The following is a 17,117-nucleotide window of genomic DNA, read 5'->3' as shown; positions in this document are numbered from 1 at the left end:
GCACGCTCCCCGTCGCTTGGCTAGAGTTTCCCAACAGCCTAGAACGTTGCCTAGGAGCATCTGCTCTCCCATTGGCTGCCACCGTCGCCCGGGCAACGACGGGCGCGGCCGGGACGCTAACCCGTCACAGTCTCGGGTTTCCCTGCCGAAGGCTCCCACTCGCTCCCTCATTGGCTGGCCGCCGTCGCCGGGGCAACGGGAGGACGCTGAGCGAGGCGCCGTTGGAAGGCCCCGGAGCGAGCCGCGGCCTTTCCTGATCGCGGTGCCCGGGGCCGGGCCGCTGTGCGGCGGGAAGCGAGCATGGCTCAGAGCGGGGTGCTGCTGACCCGGGAGCCGGCGCCGCAGGCGGTGCCGGTGTCCGAGCTGCCCATGAAGGTGTACGAGGCGGCGCTGAACACGGGGCCGGACTCCTCGTGCGGCCTGGCCACGGCCGGCTTCCGCGCCGCCAAGTACCTGACCGAGGAGTGGCACCAGCACAACTACGCCCAGTACCACCAGGCCTTCGCCGACCGCGACGGCTCCGAGCGCTGCCGCCACGAGTCCCAAAGCCTGGCCGCCTACGCCGCCGCCCTGGCCCAGCGCACCCAGGAGGACTCCACCGCCAAGCTGGGCCAGCGCCTCCAGGACACGCACTTCTGGAAGGCCGAGCTCCAGCGGGAGATCGAGGACCTGACGGCCGAGACCGACCTGCTGGCGGCCCAGAAAGTGCGGCTGGAACGGGCACTGGACGCCACCGAGGTGCCCTACACCATCGCCACCGACAACCTGCAGTGCCGCGAGAGGAGGCAGCCCGCGGACCTGGTTCGGGACCAGGTGGAGACGGAGCTGCTGAAGGTGAAAGGGGGATGGGGCCGGTCATGAGGCCTTCCACAGCCTCATCCCTAAAATGCCCAGGGGCTACAATACCCTGAGATAGACAGACTAGGGAGGTCACAGCCCCTGGAGACATGTCCCAGCAGAACACAGACCTGGCTCTACTTCCTGGTCCTATTCAGAAGGGTTTGGTTCTAACTGCTTGGGCATGACAAAGGGAGACCCAAGATCCTTGCCTGCTACCTCTCCCCCTTGATCCTAGTCTTGATATTGAGTCCTGCCCCTGTTGCTGCAAGATGGATATGGTGTTGAGATCACAAGGTGACAGTGTAGGCAGGCAGAGGGCATATACAAATGTTACTTTTCTGACAAACTGAGTTTAGCAAACATGAACTAAACTGTTTTAGAACATGTTCCCCAAAGAGAGCTGCCTGCCTCCAGCAGAAACTTTAGCACCTTCTCTGGAGATGCTGGGATTTTCAATGCGATATTGTGTGCAAAATTCGCTGGGCCAAATTCTGCTCTCATAGCTATACAATTCCATGAATAATTCTGGTTGCACGGGTGTAACTGAGGACAGATTCTGGACCCATTTTACATTCTGGAATTCTCCTTATTCTTGCATCTAAGGAATCAGTTAATACCTACAAAATATATTTTGAAGGTGCCAAAGCTGATTCAGGATGAGTTGTTGATCAGATTAAATGGCAATATTAGTACTTAGAAAAAACAGAGCTGGACTTCGTAGTGGATGAGAAGCAATTAGGATATTATAGGAGTTCTTTAATTGGGATCATGCAGATATTGTAACCAGTGTTCATGGGACTATTCTAGTTGATAGTAAAAATATGAGATTACTATTAGATACCATAAAAGATAATGCAGTGGCCCGTCCTTCTGCTGCATAAACATTAACATGATTAAACCCAGAAATTCTCCTAACAGCTTGTTGATGCTTTATGGAGAACTTTGTCAAACATACATTTACAAAATGTCTGGCATAGCTTATTTCCTGTATTTCTCACCTGTTAGTCACTATTATGAAGGATACTTAGTTCCTTTCTAAGGAGTCCATCTGCTCCTGCTGCTAGTTCTTCACTTTAAATCGTACTTCTGTTTCTGACAACAAAGCATGGACAGCCAACTGGAGATGTCATAAAGAAAGAATGATGTGATTTCAGATGAGGCATAAGCACCAGAAGCAGATGAACTCTTGAGAAGCTAAGATTCTGTTACCATGCCAATGACCTTTGCAATGAGGAATGAGGAAAGGAATGAATAATATGAGAATCCTAACAACAGTGCAAGAGTTAACTGAAATGCGTGGATTTTGCAACAGAGATGTTTGCAAATAGAATGATTTGAAATGAATTCTTTGTGACTTTCCCAGCTTTTTATGCTAAATGCCCCACTCTCATTCCACAAAATCAATCTCTATCTTGTATGTCTGGCTGTTTCAAGTCATAGAATAGTAATACTTGTCACTCGGCCATGAGTTCTAACTGCTCATTGCACAAATTTCAAAGTTAATGGTTTGATTTGCTGGTGGGTTTATTTCCATTTGCATATTGATTTGGAGGAGTTATGCAGTTTTATTAAAAATTTGTTCCAAATCCTGTTCACCTGTCCAACCACCTTCCACTCTAACCCCTCCTTCAAGCAATGGAGAATCAGAGCTGCTCATTCTCGGTTTGTCATTTCTTCCTTCGAAACTGGGACAGGGACAGTGGTCCATATGTTCCTCTCCCAAGTGAAAACTCAAAGGTAGGGAAACTGTATTCCAAAGACACTACCTGGTCAGCTGTGTGGAGAGTCTGACATACATTCCCTTAAGCAGAGGTTTTTTTGATTTCATGGGGAAATTGAATTCCAGGGCGTCTGTCCAATTGATTCAGTCCCTCTTCACTGATTTTATGCCCTCTTTCCATACTAGTAGGCTTGGCACACTCCAGCCTTATTTCTGTTGGTACCCCTAATATGGCAGTGCACTAATCTCCATAGAATCATAGAATTGTTGGGTTGCAAGGGACCACAGGAGGCCATGCTGAGGCAGGAAGGTCTATTTAGCTTTCCCCTGGCAGGTGATTGTCTAACCCGTTCCAGTCCTTAAATCCTTAGAGTTAGAAAGTTTTTCCTAATATCTAACCTAAATCTCCCTTGCTGCAAACTAAGCTGATTGCTTCTCCTACCAGGTGTGCTTGGCAAGGAGCCCTGTTCATTCCCCCTGGGAAATATATCATTTGTGGGGGTGGATGTATCAAGTAGAGTGGTTACTCCCTGGCTCCCCAAATTCACACAGCTGTAGCTATGTGGGGGTGAGGTGGAAACAGGTAGAGCAGGTTACTGCTCCCTTTTCCTGTCATTTTGGGGCCTTTTCACTGATATATGGGATCCTTTGCTCTCCTCTGCTCAGCAGTGGAACGCATTTCTCAGTTCTTGAAGAGTCCCTGAAAGATAGGCACCTTCTCAGCAGCGCTTGGGCACATGGAAGTTAGGAGCCTAAATACCTTTGATGATCTGAGCAATGGTGTTTATAGAGACAGCACCAACAGACACGCAAGCTGGGGAAACCCTTTGTATGGAAGGGTGATTTCCTTTTCCTTCTAGCAGAAGTCACTTCAGCAGATGACTGCAGTAAGAAACCAGGGGTAGCTAGAGGGAAGATTTCCTGCTACTTTTTGTCATATAAAGGGTTTCAGCCTCTCTCTCCTAGTGGTATTAGAGGGAAGAGTCATATCGAGAACACATAGGGTGATATGTAATACTGCCAGTTTCACTACTACCATAATGGGGGATGAATATGTTTCAGTGAAAGCTCTTCAGATGAGTAATATAAATTAGCTGTGAATTACTTAGGTGACTTTTACTCAGAATGGAGTGAATCAACTTAGATGACATATTGAAGTGATGTATTTTAAGGGCAGTTCCGGTTAGGAAAGGGAGGTTGGAGGAAGGAGCAGAATGATCTTTCCTGATGAATAAAGATGATCATTTTTATTTCTTCCAACATCAAACTACTGCACGTGAAATGTCTGAACTCCAGAAAAACTAAACACGCATCTAACTCTGAGTGATGTATTTTACTATCATAGCACATCTCATCATCTACTCTAAATCTCCTCTGCATCATTGTAATGCCAGGTTAATAACTTGTGTGCCTGCATCTAATATTATATTATAAGCACTAGCATGGGCTTGTCACATGGTGGTATAAATCATGTGCCAGATGTGTATATTCTGCAGGTCAAATTGTATTTCTACACATGCAGTCTCCGGATTGATTAATTTAGGGCCAAATGCAACCCTGGTTTATGCAGGAAACTGTGCTTATACCTCCCTGGTTTAAGAAACTCACAAACATTTGCTTTTAAAAATTCCCATTATTTTCTCCAAGTGATATTAATGAGATACACACAATTATGCATTGTGATGGATTTATCACTAGATCCATTCTACTTAGGAAAACATGATCTATAATACCATAAAACTAAAAACTGTAATAAAATAAATTACCTACTAAATTTTAAACTGTAAAATGTTCATTTTGTTTTTAATTGACAATCATTTTATGATGGCTATGAAGATTATTAACTATGGAAAAGAAAAGTGAAAATTAACCAAGATCTCTTTAGATTTCATAACAGTTCATTTTAATAGATGAGACGACCAGATATACGTGAGAACATTAAAGACTGGAATGAGAACATATCGTCCATCAAGACCTATACTTACAACTCTGAGAAATACAAATCTACATTAATGTCATCGTCTGAACGACAAAAGTGCTGCTAGTGACTAAAATCCTTTAATATCCCCTTCTTCTCATAATATATGCAGGGCCTTCAAGTTGATTAATACTACAGTTCCATGCAGACTCTAAATAAAGGTAATATAGACTCATAGAATCATAGGGATGTCGGGCTGGAAGGGATCTTGAGAGGTCATCAAGTCCCGCCCCCTGTGCTGAGGCTGAAGCAAGTAAACCTAGACCATCCCTGACGTGTGTTTGGAGATTTTTAAGAACCAGTTGGACAATGATGGGATTCCACAACCTTGGAAGCCTATTTCACAGCTTAACTATCCCTATAGTTATAACAACCCTTAACATATTTGAAGACTATCAAGTCCTCAATCTTCTTTTTGCCAGACTAAACATGTCCATTTTATTTTAACCTGTCCTCAGAGATCAGGTTTGCTAAACCATGTTTCATTTTTGTTGATCTCCTCTGGACTCCAATTTGTCCACATCTTTCCTAACCTGTGGTGCCTATACTTGGACACAGTACTCCAGGTGAGGCCTCACCAATGTCAAGTAGAGTGGGACAATTACCTCCTGGGTCTTACATACGACACTCCTGTTAATACATCCCAAAAAGATATTAGCCTTTTTTGTAACTGTATCACATTGTTGACTCTTATTCAATTTGTAATCTACTGTAACCCCTGGATCCTTTCCTGCGGTACTACCACCTAGCCAATTATTCCCTGTTTTGTAGCTGTGCATTTGATTTTTCTTTCCTCATATACATTCTATAAATATATTCTACCACTTGTTGAACCACAAACCTCTCCCCATGGGGAGTCAGAGTAATTAGCTGTGCTTCCAGACTCTGACTCCCCTTATCATGGATGCTCGTGGAAGCAGTGAAATTTCAAACAGCATCAGGCTGTGTTCCCCTGCAGGCCTGGGGAGCCAACTCCTCTGACCCGTTCCAGCTGGCCCCCTCCAAATCTGAAGCCTTGAATTCTGTGGAGCCACATAGAGTAGCTTCTGCAGGTTTGGGGTTGGGGAAAGAGGGCACATGCTGCAGAGGCAAAACTTCTCCTTTTTTTAAGCACCACTAGGGTTGTCAACGTTCTAATCACAGAAAACCACCGAACACCCCTAGCCCCGCCCCTTCCCCAAGGCCTCACCCCCACCTCAATACATTTACCCTCCCCTCGGTGGCTCGCTCACTCCCATCCTCATTTTCACTGGGCTGGGGCAGGAGGTTGGGGTGTGGGAAGGGGTGAGTGCTCTAACTGGGGGAGTGGGCTCCTAACCCCATCCCTAACCAGACACCTGGTCACCCTAAGCACCACACCAGCTCCGTTTCCTATACAGATATGAAGGGGAGCATTTTGCATTGGCAAGCAGGAGTACTACATAGCTCAGTCATATTTATCCCTCTGTCTCTTATTTGGTAAGCTGTCTTCAGTTCTGAGCCTGTGAAGATTTACACAAGAGCATAACTTTAGGCACTGAGTAGGCCCACTGAACTTAGTGGGTTGAAGATAAGCACATGCATACATTTTGGAGGATTGGGGCCTTAATCGGGAATATTTAGCATCCAATCCCACAACTTTTATTCAGGCAAAACTCCAACTGGCAGAAAACTAGGGGGCCTTTAGGTGTCTTTTGCTAGTTTGAACACACTCGACGTTTTTATTTGCACACTCTGTTTCAGGGTAAGAGGGAAGCTCTTCTACTTTAAGGTTTGGCGTTAAATCGGGAACACTAAACCTTCCCAAAGAGCTAAAAGGCATAGTTACTGAAGTGGTTTCTGGCTGTATGTTTCATAAGGTTGCTCTGCCAGTTTATGCAGCTTAAGAATTAGCATGGAGTTTATTTTAAATGTCATGAAAAATCATATGGCACATCAGCATCCAGAAGTGGTTGTTATTTAAACCCGTGTGTCTGGAGCACGTTAGGTTTATCTACTTCCCACTAGCATTATGGCTGCCATTGATTATGGGTATTGCTTCTGCATTTCATAAGTATTCTATGTTAGTGCACATCTCCCCCAGCGGAAATGCAATTACTTTTATTGTAGGTCATTCAGCAAGAGTCTCCTTTATTTTAGTACTGCATCTCTTTTTCCAGGCTAGAGACCTATTAATTGGTAATGGAAGGCTTTTCATATTCAAAGCTGTGCAATTGAATTGCACATTGATCATCGGTAATACTATTTATTGCCTCTTTATTTATACTGGGGATACGTAATACAACATGAAATCAGTTATCTTGAATGGTATTTCAAATATTGGGTCTTGCTAAATCTTTTAACATATTTGTAACAAAATGGTGCTATCAATTCAAACCTCGTAACATTTCCTTCCTTGGTATTCCTGATTGCAAGGGCATTTTATTAAAGAGACACTGTCAACTTTTTAGGTTTCGTTTTAACTGTGCATCTCAGAATCTTCAAAATACAATTTTCACCCTGATCAGACTTGTCCTTTTTTCTGCTTAAAATAAATTGTTCTTTATTATTTCCCTCCTTTGTTTCTTATGGAGGATAAACTGATATGTCAGTGGCTTGTATACATCCTTATTTGTCTAAAACATTGTAATTGTGCAAGCCCAGTTCTAAGAATAGGGGTTTGTTAGTAAATACATTCTTTCTCTGCTGGCCAGATGACTGTCATTGGAGTAGAACAGCAACATTAATGAGGAGTTTTTCATGTCCTCTAGCTCTTTTTAATGTCTAGGCCACAAATAATAAATGGAGGAAATAAGGTAGGAAATGTGGCATCTTTTATTGACCAGCTAATAAATAACAGTGTACAAACTTCCAGGTCAGAAAGGTCACTTCATTAGGTATCGGTAGTTCAGGAACAAAGCAAACTTCTAACAATCTAAGGTGCTTCCTTGTTCAGTAAAGGATATTTTAAAATACAGACTTTTAGTTTCATATCCAAATAAATGTAATGTTGAAATTAGCATGGTAAATCAGTTCAAACTGGGGCTTTAGACATCTGTCCCATTATCAGTGAGATGGGTCAACTCTTCAAGGCATAAATTAATCACCTGTTGGCTTTAGGAGACAATTGTTCCTCCATCTACAACATTGTTGAACTGACTAGATGCATTATGAGATTTTTCTATATTCCTTGGTGTTGTCCATTACCAGATGCAGGATTCTGGACTAAGTTGGTCTGATCCGATATGACAAGGCTTTGAAATTCAATAGATTATTTTTCAATGAGTGCCTTAAAGCCATTTAAATGTACAACAATTTTGTAAAAGGTCTAGCACCAACATCTATATAGCAACCTGCACAGCTGCAAACCTTGTATTAAATATGATAAAACATATTCCTTCCTCTTAATATACATGCAGTATTAAAACAACAAAGTCTAAAAAATGAAAATACTTTAAGCATTAGTTCAATTTTAGACAAGTGTCACAAACACTTTAAAGTGTCACTTTATTGAGTGAATTCAATGTTGATTGATCTACCTTATATTTGAATCATATCTAACTCTGCAGAAGATCTTGACAAAGTCTTTACAATAATGAAAAATAGTGTCACAAAGAGAATGGATAATTAGTGGACAATTTAGCAACGCACCAGTACCGATTGAAAGCAAAGGTCTCTGAAAATGGGATGTACTGAATATCATAATTTTTATATTTTTATCTAGGAAGTTGAACTTATCAGAAATGTACAAGAACTTCTGAAAAGAACTTTGATGCAAGCTGTTAACCAGATGCAGTAAGATGCTTTTCACTGTTCCCAAGTTCTTAATGATTTATAGGACCAAATTCATTCCTGGCATCTATGGACACAACTGTCAGTAGGTGAAATTCACAAGGCCTATGCACTACCTACCATTCTATTTAAGCCCTCAAAATAGATACAATTACGTATATGGAAAGGCAGCACTGGAAACAAGCCAGGTGGTGTAAGAGGAGTGCCACGTCTTTTTGTAATGATAGTTTTCATTATTCTATAACGTTAAGTCAGATTTTTCATCTTGCTTTCAAATATATCTGTCTAGTTCTGTGATGGCTCAAAATTGCATTTAGATAGAAGTACAGTAAAAATATTTTATTCTGTTGAAATCACTGCTCTGTTGCATTGGGATTAGTACAGCTATTTTAAAATCTCTTTTTAAACAATGTGTTAGGAAAAAAATACCTTTTTTCTCCCGGAGCTGTTGCCATCAGATGTCACTATAAACTAAGGAAGTGAAAAAAACTGAAAGTATCCTTGCTAGTATGGAAGTGTATTGCTCTTGAAAAGTAGTGTTTACTTTTATGTTATAATATATCAGTCCGGAATTAAGATGTTTACTAAATTCTAACTTATTTCAAGGTGAGACAATTAATAGTACACATTACATTTAAAAATCTTTTATTCTTATCAGACAGCATTTGTCATATTCTGTTAGATATAAAGCAGAATATTATTTTTAATAAAGAATGCTTATAAAAATCACTCAGCAATTTCAAATAGTTTAATTACCTCTGTGATGGGTTACTCCCACTCTGGGGTGCCACCTGATGTACTGGGGTACCATTGATCCCGCCTGTTCCTCCAGCGTGGGCTCCCTTACTTTGATCTACTGAGCCAGGCCCTCAAGCCTCCTTGAGCACACATAGGTAGGGACACACCGAGCTGCAGAATGACATGGACACTGAAATCAGCTCTGCATGGGAAGACTCAGCTAGGGAATTGCCCAGGACTCATGTGCACACCCCCTCCGGGGTGAAAACCCAAAATTGTATCGTCTTGCGTTGCACAGAGAAATGTACAGCGTAAGCTTATTGAAATTTGCCTCCTCTCTCAGTGTGGAGGAAGATAGGCACAGCTCCTCCCCCCCTCCCGCCCCCAGTAATGAATCCCAAAAACTGGGTTCAGAGAAAACAAAAACAAGTTTATTAACTACATAAGATAGATTTTAAGTGTTTATAAGGGATGGCAAACAGATCAAAGCAGATTATTGGGCAAATAAAAACACACAAACTAAGCTTAATACATTAAAAAAAACTGGTTACAAGTAGTAATTTCTCACCCTAAATGTTGTTTTAGGCATTTCGTTCACAGGCCAGACACCTTTTCCAGCCTGGGCTCAGCTCTTCCCCCACTTTTGTCTTTCTTAAGCTTTGTCTACACTGCCACTTCACAGCGCTGCAACTTTCTCGCTTGGGGGTGAAGCCCCCCTCCCCCCCCCGAGCAATGCAAGTTTCAGCGCTAGTAGCTACTCCCCTCACGGAGGTGTTTTTTTTAGAGAGCTGGAAGAGTTCTCTCCCAGTGCTCGTGCCACAACTAGACAGCCACATTAAAGCGCTTCTGTTAGTGAAGACATATGCTTAGATGTTTCCAGCAGTCATCCTGGGTGGGGATTCAGTGAAGAAAGAACCCCAATTAACTCACTTCCCTGCCTTAAATAGGATTTACATACTGTGAGAATCCTTTGTCTTTCAGTGTGATTCCCACCCCCCTCAGTGGAAAAATACTGGTATTCTATGTTGGAGTCCAGTACCAGGTGACATGATCACATGACCCTGCAGTGTCAAAGCAGCCATGAGTCAAAGGCCATTTGTAGCATTCCAGGAAGCTTATCCAGAAGGTGGAGATGAGCATCTTCAAAGACCTAGTGTTCATTGACTTGTCCCCAACTAACCAGCCAGGCTGATTGCATTTTGTCTGATGGGCATTCCCCAGATGCAAACACTTCTGTAGTTAAGATGTATAGTCAATATTCCTAACTTTAGATGCAAAAATGATGCATGCATACAAATAGGATAATCGTATTCAGTAGATCATAGTCTTTCCAATGATACCTCAACATGCCTTATCTTACACAGAACATATCATAGTTATACTATAATCCTATTATAACAAGATTTCTATGAAGAATATGGACTGTTGCATCAAAATCTCCATCAAAGCACAATGCAAGACCTATTGAGTGCAGACTTTAGTTTGCATTAGTAATTGTTTTAAGATCGTCTTGGCGTAGTATTACATGGGTTAACATTTGTAGACTTTTTGATTCCTTAGTTCATACTGACATCTGGTGGTAACAGGCAAGAGAAAAATGGTACTTTTTATAACTAACTGTTGCTAAAGATCTTTAAATTAATTGTGGTAGGCAGGAGCGATTTAATTTAGAATAAAGCAACAGCTTTACTGTTTAATGTCATTATGGCTGTGTTTTCTGAGGATCAAATCATTCTGTCTCCCTGATAAAAACTTTGGGTGAGTGGGGAAAAAGAACTAAGAAAACCACGTGGGTCACATTATGGAGTTCCCATATGGGCCACCTTCCCACCAGGATTACTCTGTGAACCCCAGGTCCAGCTCCTCACCTCACCATGAGAGCTCCAGCTATTGCAGTTAGTAAAGGGGAGAGTTTTGGGGGGGGTGTGGAAGTGGGTAATGTGGTGCCGCTGTGCACAGTTGGGGAAATAGATTTTGGGCTGGAATTTTCAAAGGATCTGAGGAGGGTTACGTACCCAGCTTTCTTTGAAAGTCCTAGACTCTGTCCTCTGGACTCATACATTTTCATGATGTTTTTGCAAGGTCATATTATTTTTCCAGTACTGATTTGTGGTAATCTTCACCTTTTTAGATTAAACCGAGATCACAAGCAGATTTGTGAAATGGATTGGTCTGATAAGGTGGAAACGTACAACATTGATGACAAATGTGGAAGATACAATAATCAGAGCACCAACATCCAGTTCCATCCCAGCTCATCAAAGTTTGAGGAAAGGTGAGGACTACTTGTTACTAACCTATACAAGGAAAGCCATTGAGATGTAAAGTATCCTCTGTATCAGCTAAAACCACACCATTTCTGTATATACATTTATTGTATGCCAAACAAATACATATTATGTTTGCAAAATATCAATTCTTTGTAATAATTTGTTATAAACATTTTGGGGGGGGTCATTCAAAACTGATTGAAGTCAATGCAAAGGCTCGATTAGATTGAATTACAGAAGGCCGTGGGTTATTTGTTGAAAGAAAAATTGCACCCCATTATATAGAACAGAATTTTATTGCTTAACTTTTATAAATGTTGTCGCTTTTTTCCCTCCAACCTGCAACGTAGTTTACAGAATGTTATATAGTTCCTTCTGATGCTCAACAGATGGCAAAGTATTACCACAGAATCATATTTCAATCTGCTTTGTAGATAAAGTAGTCATGGATTGTAAAGCTTAATTGGCTAGAAATCCTAGTGCTTATGTACCGCTGTCTTAACAATGTTTGCCACTCTCAGTATAGTTATGATTTATGAGTGATTCTTATTTTTTTTTTCCTTTATTCCTGTTTGCTAAAGGTGATAGAACTTTTGAGATTCTATATAGTGTATCTCTCCCTGCTTCAGAAGGGAGAGGACAGGTGAGAGTACCCCCACCTGCTGTTCCCTCATGTTTTATTTATAGCAATACTAAAGCGTGCATGCCATAGCAGGAACGTCTATGGGATGATGAAACCCAAGGAAATGGAACAGTTCTGCTTTGGCTTTTCTTTTCCAAAGCATCTTGAACAAAGTTCTTCATGAGAGTGATTTCTACCCTATCCCTTACAGTGCCTCAACGCCTGAAACCTGGGCAAAATTCAGCCATGACAACGTCTATAGGGCAGAGCGAGAGCGACTGGCTTCCATCAACCTCCGTTTATTGATTGACAATATTCTTCATGACACAGCTGAGGATCTGCGCTTGCAGTGTGCTGCCGTTGATGAGGCTTTTGCTAAACGCTGCGAAGAGATGGAAGATGCAAAACACAAACTGGAACATCATTTGAAAAAAGTAAGGGTGCCCCTGAGTTTATCGGCTAAGCTGCTTCCATTAGTTTTCACGCATATTGAGATCATCACAGTAGAATGATCAAGAAAGAAGAGTTGCTTAGTCCATTTAGAGTACAGAATAGTATTTTGTGTCAGTTTAGTATCTGCTAGGGTTTCCAGTTGTGACCCCGATTCAGCAGACCACCTAAGCACATGCTTACATTTAAGTGTGTGCTTAAATTCCCTTATTGTCACTGCTTCACTAAATCACAGTGGACTTAAGCACATGCTTAAGTGCTTTGCTGAATCAGGGCCTAACTCCTGCCCTGGCAAGGAGATGAACTTCATGATCTAATAGGTGTTTCCCACCTGTCTAGCTGTAAAGTATTAGGTCAATATTCATCTCAGGTGTATCCCCACTGAAGTCAGTGGAATTAACTCGGAGTGGATTTTCCCCACTGTATCCATCTGTGAACAGTACACACTGTGTATCTTGCTGTACATGCAGTAACATATAAACATACAACATAGACTCCTATTTAAAAGCTATTAATAGGCTGAGATGTTTCAAGATGTTGTTGGAGACAAAGTAAAAAGCTTTGGATCCCATTGAAGGGCAGCTCTGAGCTAGCAGAGGAAGGGTGGGGGCGGCGGTGGAGAGAAATGGTAACATGCTAAGTAGGAGCATCTACAGTAGTGTGCATTATGGTACCTTTCCCATAACTTGTCTAATACACTAGTCAGAATATCTTTACTAACAAATTTATTTCAGCATGAGCTTTCGTGAGCTACAGCTCACTTCTTCGGATGCTGTAGCTCACAAAAGCTCATGCTGAAATAAATTTGTTAATATTTTTATTGTGACTGTACATCGTCAAGGGAAGATTACAGTAGTCGGCCTCACATACATCACTGCCAGTAACCACGAGTTGCTTTCCAAGATTACACTCTTAAAAAGGGAGCATTTAGCATGGTACCCTCTGCATTCTAAACGTGTTACCGACTGACTGTGTGTAAGGACAATCCCCTTGGGGGGGTACTTGTTTTTTAAGGGCATCCGCGGTAATACTACTGCAGGTCTATGGGCATTAATGTCAATTTCCATTTTGTTTTTTCTCCTTAAAGTCCAGCCAAGGGGCAGGTGCAACATACTGACATTCAGCAACTCATGACTGAAGAATTCTGTGAAAATGTGTAATACCCTGTAAAAAAGAAAATCCGAAATAGGCCTTGATTCTACTCTCTTTTCCACTGATTTAATTCTGGAGTAACTCCATCAAAGTCAGTGCAGTTCACTGGTTTTAAAGGAGATGAGACTCAGTATTTCTCACATTTTCATAGTGATTCCAGCTTCTCTAATGCCAGGAAGCTGTGAACATAAGCGTAGGTAATCTGTCTGATCTAATTCAAAATAGCCTGTCACTTTTTGAGTAATTTACATTAATTGCAGTGCCAGAAATGATTCACTGAGATGGATTGTGCCATGAACAGGTTCTGATGAGAATACAAATAGACTGTAGTATTTAATCAGCTGCAAAAATTCTTCAGCTTCTCTTTAAAGTGGACATGAGATTTTCCATTCTGCTCAGCGTAGGAAGAGAGATAAGGAGACAAAAGAGCTTTATACAACCTTTGCACCTCCCACATTCTGGCATCAAGGAGAGGGCAACCCAGCAAATGCAAAACTCCTGTTGATTTCTTGGGAGCTTGAAGAGGCCCCATCATTTAATATCTGTAAAGTGCTATACACACAAATAGTACCATGTAAGTTAAATTTATTGTCTTAAACTTGTCTTTTCTCATGGATATTCACTTCAAACAGACCCTTAAAGAGATTGGAGATCAAGAAAACAACATTGCTGCTCTCAAACAAGCTATTAAGGACAAAGAAGCTCCCCTGAAAGTGGCTCAGACAAGGCTGTATGACAGATCTTTTAGGCCCAACGTTGAGCTCTGCAGAGATCCAGCACAATTCAGGTAAACACATTAAAGAGAGAGTCCTTAAAGACCCTAATTATATCAAAGACATTTTTGAGAACTTCTCCCTGGCAGAGACATACAGTGGCAAAGAAATAAATTGCTTACTTATTCACAGTAAGGCATTATTGTGAATGGGTGTATCATTTCTTCAATGGGTTGACATAGATTCAATGGAGTTTCACCCATTGACGCCAGTTCTGAAATGTCAATTATCTAATCCCCAAGTTTAATGATGTCACTGCCACTGTTGTACGAAATAGTTTTGTAGCATGTGACCATCACCTCTTAATTACTGGGCTTGATTCCAGTACCTTTCACTGATGTAAACTGGGAGTTACGTGATTGAAATTAGTGTAAAGATCTGAATCAGGTCCAACATGTTTATAAATAGAGAATCCATAAACATATCTGTCCGCTTTCTTCTTTGAACAGTGGGGTTCTTTACTTATCCAACTTGATCCAAAATAACCTGACAGGTTGTAAATAATTTGCAGCCAGTACGCTCTTGGCAGAGGTTCATTGTGAGGTGGATTATGCGGTGAATCAATTACGCTTCAAGCACTGTGAATGTAAATGGGCTGTGCATTTCCACAAGCTGAGAAAACTCATCAGCTCCTCCAGAGAATTAGCCGATGGCATTCGATTTTCAGTAATAATCCATTTAAAAACTGGAGGGCAATAAATCCTTTCAAATTAAAGGTCAGAATGTAATTTGTTACTCTTGATCTCATTATAGTGCTTGTAATTGATTCTCCCACATGTTTTTTTCCCCCTGCCCTTAGGAAAATTTGTGATCAGCTTTCCCAGTTGTTTATAGCAAAATACACCATTCAAAGCCAACATGCTGCTTCTCTCCTCTGTACAGTGATGTAATAGGTTTACTTAATTCAAATGCTTTATGCTATCTCAGGCACATTCATTTAGGCCCTAATTCAGCAAACCATCCCTGTTCAAAGCTCTTAAATATGTGCATTGTCTATAATAGGATATAATGGCATGCTTAAGTGCTCTGCTGAATAGGGATGTGTTTAATTGTTTTGCTGAAATGGGGCCTTATATTGTTTCACATTACTCCTCTCCCCCTAATACATACCCCTTATATCGCATCCGCTTTTCCCATGAAATAAACATTGGTGAGGGACTCCTGTGAACTTTTAATGAGAGTCGTGCACCTAACTGCCTTTTATGGCTTTGAAAATCTTCTCTACAATTCATTCTAAAAAGAACCTAAGGAACATGTTGTGATTTCACTTACATCAACCTACATCTGAAGTAACGCCATGGGCTTCAGTAGTTCCTCCAGTTGTACACCAGCGAACAGGGGGAAAAAGCGGGCTTACATAAATGTTCAGACAGTCAACAATCAATCAGTCATCTAAATCATCTTTAGCCCTTCAGTTGTTAAGATGCTTGCAGAATGGATTAGTATCTAGGACAGTGGGTCATTCTTTCATGACTATTCCAAATGGGGAAAGGTTATCTTGGAGTTTGTTGTTTTTACAATGTACATTTTAGGAGACCTTTCTAATTACAGTCATTTTGAAATTATTCTGAGCTTTATGTTTATCGGAAGAGACTGCATTCACAGCTCGGAGAGCAGCTTCCTTTCATAATCCTATGGCCCAAAGTTCTTAGCATCCACCTGGCCCTGCTATCCATTATACAGACTGACACCCAATTACTGTGCTGTTGAGTTTCAGAAGAATAAAGACTGCTAGCCAGAGAACTAATAGCTCGCATGCCTTAGGAGCCTTCCTCTAATTTTGATTACTTATTTAATTCTATTCAGGTTGATCAGTGAAGTTGAAGAACTGACAGAGTCCGTTGAGTCTCTGAAGCAAAAACTACTGGAGGCTGAACAGTCTCTGAGGAACCTGGAAGACACGCGGATGAGTCTAGAGAAGGAGATCGCTGTGAAATCGAACAGCATCTTTATTGATAGGCAGAAGTGCATGGCCCATCGCACGCGATACCCTGTTGTCCTTAAACTAGCAGGTTACCAGTAGCAATACCCTTTGTATTAATGATGTGAAGATTGACAGAAAATCTTAACCTAAGATATTTAATTTTATAAGCATGTAATATTATAGTTAATAACAAACACAATTTGCTGTTAATTTCCTTTATTTAAATAAAAATGCATAAGCAGAACATCGCAGTTGGCTGTGGTTCTTGCATTTGCATTCCATCTAAAATTTGATCTCTGTTTTCTTTATGCTTGCGTAGTTCATACAGTATGTGATGTTTCAGGGCTTTTTTCCTCAGATCAAATAAATGAACGTGGGGGGTTTGGAACAAAGAAAGGCTTTTCTAACTCCATTGTTTTCAAGCAACTTTATAGTGAACAAATAAGTGTCCTTGGGAAATAGAAGAACACACACTTCAGTAAGGAAATAGATTAAATAGATTTTCGTTTCAAGCTGCCCAAGGGTTATGAAAGTAAAATTGCAGTTTTCACAGTCAGGTGACAATCTGAATGCTAACTACGCAAAGCAAACCCATGATACCTGCATGTATAATCTGGTATTGAATGAAATGATTTAAAACAATCAAAACCAATTGAGTTTACTTTTAAAGAGAACCTAAACAGCTAGTGAACAGGGAGTGCTCCTTTTTCTCACTGCCTTTACCACCATCAGAGTCTACCTTTGATCTTTTCATGTTATTCCCACTGGCATCAGTGGAAGTCGTGTATGTGGATAGTGTGATACAGCATGGCCAGAGGGCAGCATAAGAGTGTTAGCAGGGGGCCTTATTCCCTGCCAAGGGAGGAAGGTTTGCTTTAGATTAACTAGAACAGCTGTGGC

The 17,117-nt window shown here is 41.3% G+C and overlaps 1 protein-coding gene across 1 annotated transcript; it reads left to right on the top strand.

The window, feature by feature from the left end:
* Positions 1–238: 238 nt before the first annotated feature.
* TEKT4 (tektin 4) lies at positions 239–16,455 on the top strand. The gene is made up of 6 exons (XM_032762750.2): positions 239–834; positions 8,221–8,291; positions 11,158–11,301; positions 12,130–12,352; positions 14,153–14,307; positions 16,100–16,455. The coding sequence occupies exons 1-6, from the start codon at positions 301–303 to the stop codon at positions 16,314–16,316; spliced, it is 1,344 nt and encodes a 447-aa protein (XP_032618641.1). The 5' UTR covers positions 239–300; the 3' UTR covers positions 16,317–16,455.
* The last annotated feature ends 662 nt before the right edge of the window (positions 16,456–17,117 follow it).

The sequence above is a fragment of the Chelonoidis abingdonii genome, chromosome 9 (genome assembly GCF_003597395.2).
Source record: "Chelonoidis abingdonii isolate Lonesome George chromosome 9, CheloAbing_2.0, whole genome shotgun sequence".
Classification (NCBI taxonomy): Eukaryota; Metazoa; Chordata; order Testudines; family Testudinidae; genus Chelonoidis; species Chelonoidis abingdonii.
Note: the sequence above shows the minus strand (reverse complement) of the source record. Positions and strands in the feature narration are given on the sequence as shown.

Coding starts and splice junctions, on each gene's coding strand:
- TEKT4 (XM_032762750.2), top strand. CDS start 301: ATGGCTCAGAGCGGGGTGCTGCTGACCCGGGAGCCGGCGCCGCAGGCG. Junction 835..8,220: donor TGGAGACGGAGCTGCTGAAG/GTGAAAGGGGGA, acceptor ATTTTTATCTAG/GAAGTTGAACTTATCAGAAA. Junction 14,308..16,099: donor AGAGATCCAGCACAATTCAG/GTAAACACATTA, acceptor AATTCTATTCAG/GTTGATCAGTGAAGTTGAAG.